At 33.2% G+C, this 12,523-nt stretch overlaps 1 protein-coding gene across 1 annotated transcript in view; it reads left to right on the top strand.

Moving 5' to 3' along the window:
• lin-28 (protein lin-28 homolog) overlaps nucleotides 1-12,523 on the top strand; it is a 29,420-nt gene that overhangs the window by 13,071 nt on the left and 3,826 nt on the right. The window contains exons 2-3 of the mRNA XM_089637568.1: nucleotides 3,557-3,681; nucleotides 9,983-10,155. Of these exons, the coding sequence (XP_089493694.1) occupies nucleotides 3,557-3,681; nucleotides 9,983-10,155 (298 nt within the window). The remainder of the gene's footprint in view (nucleotides 1-3,556; nucleotides 3,682-9,982; nucleotides 10,156-12,523) is intronic.

The raw sequence follows: 12,523 nt of genomic DNA, 5'->3' as shown, positions 1-12,523 counted from the left end.
ACCTACTAATATCTGAAAGATCCCATGGTTAGGTTTTATAGTTCAATGAGATCGAGTACTAACAATCTACACATATACCAATACTATAATAGTGTTCACTGAGCCTACTCATGGAGTACCCATTATAAGGTTTCATCAAAACAATAAAAAAATAATTGATAGATATCATATTACAGTTCTGATGATGAGGAACGTACTTACTTCTATGGGAATCTTATGATGTCATTATACTCATTACCTCTATATTATGAGTTTGATTTGTGTTTGTAATGCCACTACATATTTAATTATTAATAAAAGTATAAGGCTTACCAACAACATATATAAAAAAGGGTCATTGACTCTCTTAAATTTAGTAATACATATTACTTTGATAAGTTTGTCTGTTTCTATGTTTTCATTTTCGCAAAAGAATCATCGTGATTTATTTGAATTTTGCGCATTATAAAAGTTTATGTAAAATTAAGTACATATTATATTCAAAACCTACACTATAAATAAACACACATTTTAGTAACATTCACCGAAATATATTGTCTTGTGGGTAAGAAAGTAAAATTTAAACATATTTAGTCACAATTTATACAGCCAAATGAAACGAACAAATTTATTATTATAAAGTATAATTTGTAGAACTCCCTTTTATTTTCATTTTTTATATATAATATATGTACATAGTGACTTAAACAGTCACAATTTATACAGCCAAATGAAACGAACCAATTTATTATTATAAAGTATAATTTGTAGAACTCCATTTTATTTTCATTTTTTTTATATATAATATATGTACATAGTGACTTAAATAGTCACAATTTATACAGCCAAACGAAACGAACAAATTTATTATTATAAAGTATAATTTGTAGAACTCCATTTTATTTTCATTTTTTATATATTCAATTATGTTATCAGTTAATTTATAAAAAACAGTTTGTTTGTAAACAAGTTCTGCTGTTTAATTATTATTACGAGTGACAGCTGTTTCTCATACTGAAGTACATATTTTGATAATGTCTTCAGAACTATTTTTTTATAAATTAATTGATAATATTATGTATTGCATATATAATATAAAAATGAAACGTACATGCACACATGTTTTTGAACAAAATTATTCATTCATAATTCGGACGTGAATCTAGAATATCGTGAAACCCAAATAGGTCTTCGGGTAAAACTCGCAAAGATAGTAATCCTATTCACCTACCGGCTACATTCTAACTTTGCTTGTACCTTCTTCTTACCGTAAAGTACCCAATATACCTGTGATGTTTTACAAGTTTGCGCGACAATGGGGTGTTGTGTACAGCGAAAACTTTTATTCACGGAAGGACCGAAAGTTTGGCCATTGTTGTCGGCTCGAAGAATCGAATTATACGCGTTCCCATTCAGAAAGAAAATTGAATATATGGGACCTCAATAGAAGGATGGATAGTAATCTCCACGATATTACCCGTTTAGATGCAATGCTCATTTTACTCGCGGTAACCGGTTCAAGTACTTCAATGGGTACTAGGAGTCGCCTCTCAATGTTCAGGTAGGTTAGAATATTTTTAACAACCAACATACAATTAAAATAATTGTATTTTAAATTTCTCAAAGTATGTAAACGTTTTCTTTCTTTTTTTTTTAAATTTGGAAGTATCTTCGATTCAATTCGTCTCATTTCGATTTACAATGAGTCACCGAAATTTAAAATGTTAAAAAATTCCACGTTTAGGTAGTAATCAACCAGCAAGGAAACCATTTAAAATCCATTACACTCTATTATCTCCGCTCTGACGAAACTTTCGGCTCCTTAGTTACATAGCTACCTTTTACCTATACGTCGATGTTGGATAGATCCAAGCTAACCTAAGAAGCCAACCAAATTAATTATGTGAATTTTCGAAAGCTGAATGAAAACAAATCTAGTTATTTTTTTGTTATTTATTATAATCTTGGTTATTTTACAATATTATTTTGTTATTTGATGGTTTTAAACTGCTGTATGTATGAAAATATATTAACTTAGTACTTTGGCAGTCTATTTATTAGGTGCATGAAAAAACGTATGACTACAACAGAAATGCATACATCATGAAAAGGACTTATATTCCCTCCCTAGTGAAAAGAAAAATTATGGTAGTAATGACGAAAAAACAGGTTTTTTAATTTGTAAAAAAAAACATCTAATAATAATTGGACGGATAAAAGCTAGTAACCGAGTATCCTATGATTCATTGGATTGCATTTCTGTGTCAACGAAATTTATAAATACCTCTATCTATCTAAGCCACCTACCTAATATACAGAATATATTTAGTAAGAAAAGAAACTTATTTTTCCAAAGAATATGTGAAAAGGTCGCGCAATAATTTATGAAAATTTTACCGGAGTGAATCGTTGACCCACCGTTGTTTGGCTATGTAATTATTTTGCACCCTCTTAGTCAAAATTCTGAGAAATGCCAATCAAAAACGAATATCTGAATGCATTATCATTTTAAATTTATATTTTTAATGAGATTGGAAGTAATTTGGTTACAATTTAGTGTGCATAATTATTTTTAGACAAAGAACGGAAACGCGAGGGTCTACGCGTAGAAGGAGGCACGTAAAACGGTTTTGGGGTTTAGGCCAAAGACCTAACAGGAATGACGATAAGCATTTATTGCATTCAGCTATGTTAGCTTTCGGAGCTATTTCTACTAAAGCAATGTGGATGACGGCATCATGTTTTTTATAGTAAATAAGTCAGGCATTTTTGGGAAAGGGCACCGAGTCGGGGATTGAGGGGATGGTGTTCATTATTTTTAACGATTGTTCATATTTTATCAAGAGTTTTTGATAATACCTATAGATGCTAACTCGCTAGGTCAAAACAACTGTTCCTGTCCTTCCTGTGAACATATTGTGTGTATATTTCAAACCATGAAAGTTGGCGCCCCGTTCATAAACTATTTACCTAGTTATTTTTATTACACCGACAAGTTCATATATGTGTGTGTGTTTATTATTTACATTCTATTTATTCCCTGCGTGTAAATATAAGGGATATCAAATTAAGTTCTTTGGAATCTTTCTTAACCGATGGGTTAAGATCCCAGATGTCAATAACATTGTAATTTCTTATGAATTTCAGATTTATTTATCAACTTTCAACTTTCGACTAAGGCGAGCAAATTGATGTAAATTTGTATGTAAATGTATTTGACACCGAAAAGCTTTTTGGATAAGGTCGATATCGATGAAACTTACATAATATGTAAGCTTGTTGGGTTTGGTTTGTTCACACGATAACGCATTTTCTTTACTTCGGAAATCGTACTTAAACTGTGTATATATTACCGATGCTAGTTCTGTTCAATACCATATTAAGACCAGAGACCGAGACATAGGGTTAAGATTTTCCTAAAATATCGGTTTACCAACATATATACTTGAAGGCAGAGTGTCCAAAATGCTAATTTTCAAAGAATTAATTTGGCAGCACATAATACAAATTTTGTACTTAGAACGATCTCTCCTAATAAATTAAAATAATTTTAACCTCTTTCTATCTTCTATTCCAGGTTCTGCAGGGGGTGCAGGAAGCACGGGAGGAGCTAGGACCGGAAGATGTAAGTGGTTCAATGTCGCCAAGGGTTGGGGGTTCATCACTCCTGATGACGGGGGCCAGGACGTTTTTGTACATCAGGTAAGTTTCTTGTATTTGTTATGCGAAAAAACTTTAATTATTATTATTGGAAGAGATAGATTTATTATTGGTAATAATTTTATACGATTTAACAATTTTGACTCCAAGCCCGTAAACTTTACAGGACGCTATTTTGTTAGTTAAAATTCTCTCAAAGTCTACCTCCATACTGGACTGATTACAGTCCATGCTCATGCTCGTGCGAGACTCTAGATCCGATTGAAAAACTTTGAATGTTGCTGCTTTTTTATAATTTGTTAATAATAAAATAATAATACTTGGATGACTTGTATAGCGCCGTTTTTGTGCAAAAACACCTCAAGGGCGCTGTACAAACTTATAACACATTTCTACAGTGATCTATGTTATTACTTAACTATTTATGAAGAAAATATACAGTACAATACTTACCTGGTAGGTCACTTGAGATTAACACTTAATTAACATCATCTAATTGTTTATTGGCGAAATTTAGATACAGGATTTAGGACTTAGTATTGAAAAATTGAATATAACTGGACTTTCTCTTAGGATTGGTATATTTAATTTAAGGGTACGACAGCTTAAAAAGGTAAGTTTTTAGGTTGAATTAGTAAGCTCGAATAGAAACTGGCACCCTTTTTTAGGAGTGAAGATTATTTAAAAAAAAAACTATATTGTATTTGGATACTTGACAAACTGATCGTGTAACAGAAACGCATGACTTGAATTAAGGAAATTGGTGACTTACAATCACTTAATAAATCCTATGGCGCGATTCGTATAAAGGGATTAAATAGAACTTGTGTAAAAAAGGAGAGTAGTTAGGGTTAGAATATATCAAAATTCATCTGAAAGTAATAAAATAAAATCATTTCAAACAGTGGTTGATATCGGGATAGAAATGTTCATTTTTTTGTTTATTTTTCGTTTAGGAAAAAAACAAATAGGAGGACATTTGCACTATCAAGAGTGGAAGAAAATGCCTTCAGAACTTGTCAAATATTACCATTTTTCTATTAATATAAAGATGCAAAAGTCGGTCATTTTGAATACATGTAGGATAACAAAAGATTTTTTAAATATTTATGTTGAGGGATCAGTAGGATTTATAGGCCCTGTTAGAAGTTCTACCGAGCCGAACCCTCTGATATGAAAATATCTGGAGACGGTGAATTTTTTTTCCCATTTGATATCTGGTGATTTGACGTGTTGTTGTTCTTGTATTGTTTTGTATTTATTTTACTTATATAATGCACTTACATAGTGTTGATTGACTAGCTGATCATTTGTGGAAAAGTGAGTGGAAGGGTTAAGTTTTTCCTTTGGGGAAGACTTAACCCGGACAACTAAATCGGAAGTTTAAAAAAAAAAAAAAAAAAATAATAATAATTGGATAATTTGTAGAGCGCCGTTTTTGTGAAAAATCACCTCAAGGGCGCTGTACAATTTATTTCCTAGGATCTACATTTGTTATTTAGAAAAGATACCAAAACATACTTACCTGGCAAGTCACTTCCAACAAACACACTTATATTAAAAAGTTTATGCTTATAAAAGATAGAGCTGCACGCAGAGGACACTATATCAAAAAACACTGGTCGTCGCATGATCTTAAGTCTGCTATAGTTTTTATTTTAATTTAAATGTATTTCAACTGTCTTAAAAGCCTACAAATTGTTAGTCGTTATCATTTTTATTTATTTATTTTTAATTATTATTTTTATTTATTTTATTTTATTTTTAGTATTTTTTACATTTTGTTAATTTAAATTTAAATTTAAATTGCCGTCAACTGTGAAAGTGGAGGTTTCTGAAATTATGGATACGACTGTCTGAAAAGGTGCGTTTTAAGTTTAGACCTAAATTCTGTCGAGTCTGCGATCATTCTCAAATCATGTGGCAGTCCATTCCAGGCTTTAGGTCCTGACACGGCAAAAGCACGCTCACCGAACTTAGTGTCTGGTGTGCGCTTTGGTTCCTTCAACCTTCCGATAGCTGATGACGTTGCTGACCTAAGGGTTGACTGTCGGGAATTGGAATCTTCTGGAATACACAATTCTGATAAATAAGCCGGAGCCATTCCGTTAAGTGACTTAAATACCATCCAGCATACCTTGAACTGGATTCTTTCAGGACATTTGAGCCAGTGCAGATTTTTGAGATGCTCTGAAATGTGGGAGTATTTAGATACTCCGGTGATAAGCCTTGCCGCGGCGTTGAAAACGGATTGTAATTTGTTGATTTGACATTTAGGGAGATTTGCATATATTCCGTTGCAATAATCTAGACGTGAAACAACATAGGAATTGACTAGCAATTTAGTCGCCTCTGTTGGCAGGTTTCTCCGCACTGCTTTAATTTGCCTTAATTGAAAGAACCCCGTGCTTACAGTTCTGTTCACCTGAGTTTTAAGGGAAAAATTAGCGTCCAGATTGACGTTTTAAGGGAAAAATTATCGTCCGGAAATGGTTATTGGGGAGTTTTCAATGTTATGCTGACGTCTGCTTGTAGCAGTCCACAGAAACTCAGTCTTTGTGGGATTCAGTTTCAATCTATTTAAGGTCATCCAGCGAGTAATTGCTTCTATACACTCAGTTATACGAATTTTTAGACTGTTTATTTCTTCTGGTAAGCAGTAAAAATAAACTTGCTGGTCATCAGCGTAGCAGTGAGATAGAAGGCCGAATGATTCTATTATTTTAGCGACATCATTTGTGAAGAGGATGAAGAGTAGTGGGCCCAGAACGGACCCTTGGGGTACTCCAGATGAAAGGGTTGCATAATTTGATTGGTTTTTTCCTACTTTTACGGCTTGTAAACGGTTGGCCAGGTACGATGTCAGCCAGGTCTTAACATCACAGTTTAAACCAAATGATTCATCTAATCGTTTAATAAGAAAGTCATGGTCAATCGTGTCAAATGCAGCACTCATTTCCAAGACTGAAAGAAGTGCCAGTTTACCCGACTCAATGGCAGTAGTTATGTCCGACAAAACACGTAGTAACCCGGTTTCTGTGGAGTGGAACCGTCTATATGCAGATTGGTATTTGGTTAATAATTCATTTGAATTTAAGTGACATATGACCTGTGAGGCAGCGATTTTTTCTAATATTTTTGATAAAAAAGGCAGATTTGAAACGGGTCGGTAATATGTATATAATATATTTTTTATTTATTATGTGCATCTATATAAAAAGGTTTACATATATTTTTTTGGCTTTGCCTGTCTCTCTAGGAAATCCTGTGTCGAGATAGACAAATATTTTATAATAGTAAAATAAAGAACATTTTTCAATAAAGCAAAAATATTTGACAAGAATTTTCAGGTTGGTAGGTAGTGGTAACAATAATGAGATAGAGGGTAATATTTGGGTGTGGTGACTAATTTTTGCACGACCTTTTTCCATGATACATTGTTTGATCAGGATTTTGTATTTAATAAATAATAATAATACTTGGATGACTTGTATAGCGCCGTTTTTGTGCAAAAACACCTCAAGGGCGCTGTACAAACTTATAATACATTTCTACAGTGATCTATGTTATTACTTAACTATTTATGGAGAAAATATACAGTACAATACTTACCTGGTAGGTCATTGTTAATATTATTCGATTGTCTTGTTTTTTCAGGTAGGTTATTGTATATTTTTTTTTGACCACTGTTGTGTTTGTTTTAGGTGTTTGTATGAGTTCTTTGGTTTTGTGCCTCGTGTTTACAATATTTTGGGTATATACTGAGTCTGTCTGTTTGTGCGCTTATTTCATCTAAACTACGCAAAGGATTTGATAGAATTCCACCTATCACTTAGAAAATTTCTAAATTTAAAAAATTTCTAAAACATGCATATTATATTTATAGAAAGTAGAAAAAATTTGTTTACGCTAGAATTCACAACCTAACAAATTAAACTCCTTATCATTCACAACCCCATAAGCTTAGCCGGGTACTCGTTAGCTAGTATATCAGAAAGCCTTGCAAAACAACATCATTGCTGGTCCTAAAAATTCTAAATAAAAGACTTTATTTATGTTTAGTAAAAATATCTGGACATCAGTCGGCTTAATATTATCCTCGAGTTTTACGATTCGTTTTGGGCAGTGAAAATCTAGTGTGGTATTCACATTTTAACCCAAACCTAAATCTATCAGTAAATTTGTGGATTACCACGAAGTTTAAACTCGTATCGAGAAGTGAAAAGTTAAATCAAATTAACACGAAGATATTGTTGTCTACTCGTATGTATGAATGCTGTTTGTATTAGTTAACGCACAAATCGTAGTCAAGTTTATCAAAGTTAACTTTTATCTATGCCCCCCGGATGTGACGGGGTATCATAGAAAACATTAACTGGCCCGCTGGTTCTTCAACTTAACCGTATATTTTGTGTTGTTGCTATTAAAAATTATCAATATGTTGTGTATCGGTCAATGTTTTGATCACAGTATTACGAGAAAGTCTTCAAGGTTAATCATCTTGCAAAATACGATATTTTTAATGTTATCTGACTCTGTCGTACTGTCAGAATGGTCAGTGCAGTGATAGACACATTACATTTTAAGGCGATGCGTAGTAATGCAAAACTAGCAGTTAAAAACCCGCTCCGCGGGTTTTTTTCTTGTTAATGGTAAACGCTTGTAAACGCTTGTTAATGGTAAGTAGTCAAGTATTGTTAGCTGCATATTTAAATATTCGCGCCAGGCATTTGGTTCGTTTTTAAACCGCCAGAGGTGCGCTCTGTCGGCCATCTTGAAGAAACGCGTGAATTTTTATAAACGTCAAACATAATCACGTAACTGTGGAGAATTTTCATTGTAATGTAATTAATCCAATGGATTATGAACTTTCTAAAACATATTTTCTTCGATATTATCCAAAAATTATATGAGCAGAAACGATGCTTATGAAGAAATCTCGTATTATTATGAGGCGATCCTAATTTAGTATGGAATTGTGTCTTAATATTCAAGTTACCCGAAACAGACAATTTAAATTTGACCAATCAGAGGGCCTACACCGTCCAGACGCTGGGACAATAATACTATCAGATCATGTGTTTTTGGTTTGAAAATTTGGTCGCCTAGAAATGTTTCAGATACTTTAATTAAATACTGGGAGTAGAATACATCTTGACCTTTGAAATAATCGAGTATTTTTTATAAAAGTCTTTTTATAAGCCCAGAAAAAAATAATGTATGGGCCTATGAAAACTGCTTTAAAGTTCAAAATCTCCTACTTACGAACCCATTTTCGGTTATGATATTATTGTATAATGTGGAAAATTAAGTTACTTATAAAATGATCGGAAAAAAATTAAATATTTATGCCTGAACATCATGTGTTATGTGTTAAGCGGGAATTTAAACCTTATCGCCATCTACGTAAGGGTTATTATTGATAACGGCTCTATTTAAAATATTACACGACGTAGTGCATCGCCTTAATACTAAAATATTGTGTCACTTCGACCTTTATCTGTTCTAAAAAGGGTAATCGGAAAAATCAGAACACTTATGAAAAGTAATTAATGTCTTGAACAAAATGGTTATGTAAGGTTAGTTTTTTTAATGACTTTATATCACCGTTCGAGTGTTCTGATTTGTCGGGAACCGTAAAGACGGGTTATTTCACAGAAATTAAATAATAGTTAAAATTAAAGTTCTGTAAGAATACCATTCAAGTTATGTTATTATTTCATCACGGGCCGGTTGTTTCACAGTACTTGGATTCTAACATAACTTCACAGTCATTCACAGAACTTGAATATTTACTTTTACGTAATTTGATGAATTGTTCAAACTCTGTGAAAAAACCTGTCCTAAAAATAGTTGTCTTTTTATTCATTTTTTGTGCATATATTCTACGACAGTCAATTTAATGGAATAAATCAAATTCTTAGGTAGACCCACGGTTCATACACCAATGGACTTCAATATTGACCTCTTCTGGGAATGCTTTACTAGATCCCGAAAACTAGTCCTAGAAGTCCTTTCCGTTCGCAAAGACTAAAATCGCAATATGTATATTATTTCTACTACTTTTGTCCAATTATTACAACTACTTACATAAATATTTATTTATATTTTTTAAACTTGTACAGCTGACCGAATTCTTTGGTAGGTAATTATAAAACTAAAAACTTTCCATCATGCATGAGCAATAATTATAATTTTTTAATTTCGATTTATGTAAGTATTTGTTTTTGTAATGTTTAATTTTCTTTTATAATAATAATAATAATAATAATAATTGGATGACTTGTATAGCGCCGTTTTTGTGCAAAATCATTATAATGTCAACCATCATCTTTATTTTCAGAGTGTCATCCAGATGCCCGGGTTCCGGTCCCTGGGGGACGAGGAGGCCGTGGAGTTCGAGTGTAAGGCTTCGGAGAAGGGGCTCGAGGCCACGCGGGTTAGCGGCCCCTCTGCCGTGGACTGCCACGGCTCGCATCGGAGGCCCGTCTCCAAGAAAAGGTTCAGAAAAATCAGGTTTGCATATTTATAACAACAACTGTATGGTAGGTACAGGGCCGGCCCTATGCGGGAGCAATTGGAGTAGTCCTAATAAAACCTAACACCTAACAGTCCTAACACATCATCCTTGAGATTATTTTTCATAAAAACAGCACTGCACAAAAATACAAATCATCCGAATACTATTGATTACAGTGATCATCTACCTAGGCGTCTAATGGATTTTGACAAGGGACACCAACGAACATGATAAACAGGTCTTTTACAATAAATATTTGCAGATCTCTCACAAGGAGTATCTCTCAAGAGAAGTGAAAGGAAAATATTTGATACAAATGTGAATGGTAGAAATAGTCAGGCACGCCCGAGGAAGAGATGGCACAATCAAGTGAGCCAAACATTTGAGTCGGGCTATGTCAAGAATCAGAAAAACAGAAGGGTAAGCATGAGATGATGTGTGAATGTGAATGAAGGAGTGTGCCAAGACCAAGATGTTTGGCAGTCCATCCACTGCCTGCCCCTGCGGTGAAATGACGTAAGGTTAGGTAATTAGTTAGTCTCTCTCTTATTACTCAATTTAGTATTCGAAAATTATATATGAAACAATAGAAACGCTTCTACAAATTAACTTTTTCACTTTGGTATTTTCTTGGACAGTAATTAAATGCATTGAAAACTTCTAAAACCTAGCTCTATACACTGCAGTGTAACTCAACTGCTAATGTAACCAGCCACACAGTAAGGGTTGATTATAAGATCCTCATTGGTTTTTAATGGATCCTAATGGTGATGAAACACATGCTTACCTATTTGTCTTTTGATTCTAGTGCATAACATATATTTGCGTTATATTTCGTGTTCAACCCTTTTTTGTAGTTTATTGCTTGTGTTTACTCTCTCATTCCCAGGGCTGTTCCTAGTTATCTTGCATAGGAATGATAGCTGTACACAGTTCTACCGGCAAAGCCGGTACTACAAAATCTAAGCCCCCCTCAACATCAGTTCGGTTTCTTTTGGGTACACCCTACCAGCTCTCTACTATGAGGACTTATTCCACATAGTAGAGAGCTGGCACATCAATGTATCTTAGAAAATATGGGGTTTATCAAGGGCTATTCCAAAATAGAGTTGTTTCCAATTTGACACAAATCTATGAGTTCTTTAGAAGCTTTCATCTTTAGGTCAGTATTGAACTGAAAACCAAATTTTTTATTTTTTTTAATTTTTTTATTTTTTATTTTTTTTTTATTGAAACATATAAACAAGATTTACAATTTTATAACAATATAAACAAACACAAATATTTCAATCACTCTCCTAATAAAGCAGCTGCTTGTGTTTAGGAGAGGACAACAAAAATATTTTAACATTTGTTTAAATAACCTTGCAATTTCATTAAATTGTGGACATCGTCCTTTTACAGAACTAATTGTCATGTCCAATATTGCAAAACAGTAAATTGGCTCTGAACGTTTCTTTGGGGTCAGCTGGAGATGGATTCATCTTCTGATTCGTAAGCAAACAATTTCCATTTCCTCTGTATTACCTCTGGCTGAGAAATTGATTTAATATTGATTTCTTCAGCTACCTCTCGAGCATTATCCAAAACTCTCTTAATTCCCCACAAGATGTTTTAAAAAATTTTCTTTCTATTTTTATGATCATCCTTTCACAAAGTCCTTCGCTTTTCCCTATTTCATTTTTTTCTCCTAAATATATATAAATAAAAATATAAATGTTCGTTTCTTCAAAATCTTAAATCTGCAAAAGTTCTTCACCGATTGCTTTGAAATTTTGACAGAATGTTGAATTCGAATACGCATTTGTTTTTATATTCCTATATTATATAGATGTCACCTGTGCCAGGTAAAAACTTGCTTTTTTTAAAAGCAGTGCCACCTTTTGGAAAAACATGCTTTTTTTGAAAAACAGCGCAATCTGTTAGACATAAAAGCAACACTAATATTTCTCTATATGCACAGATAGACTGAGACATAGCAACGCGTGGCGGATTACAGCTAGTTTTATATGAACATTTTATACTAATCTCTCTGTAAGGGTTCCAACTATGTACATGTATTTTAAAAATGTGATTGCAAAAGAAATGTGATTGCATCTTCAACTTCTTGTCTTTATTTGTGGAAGAATATTTTATCAAAAGGAAACTATATTAAACTCATCAAATATCGTAATACATCCTTAGGGCCCGTTCCCACTTCCGTTTTCAAATCGGAGGCGGGTCCCGTTTTAAAAACAGATGGCCAATGGCCCTGTTCACACTTCCGTTTTAAAAACGGATCCGTTTTAAAAACGGACCATACTCTACGAAAAAAAATAATTGTCGATTCAACAAAAACATGTTATTTGCTCATTCTTCAGTAAT

The sequence above is a fragment of the Hesperophylax consimilis genome, chromosome 1 (assembly GCF_061612785.1).
Source record: "Hesperophylax consimilis isolate HC1 chromosome 1, BYU_Hcon_1.0, whole genome shotgun sequence".
NCBI classification, from domain to species: Eukaryota; Metazoa; Arthropoda; class Insecta; order Trichoptera; family Limnephilidae; genus Hesperophylax; species Hesperophylax consimilis.
This window is presented reverse-complemented; position numbering and strand designations above follow the sequence as displayed.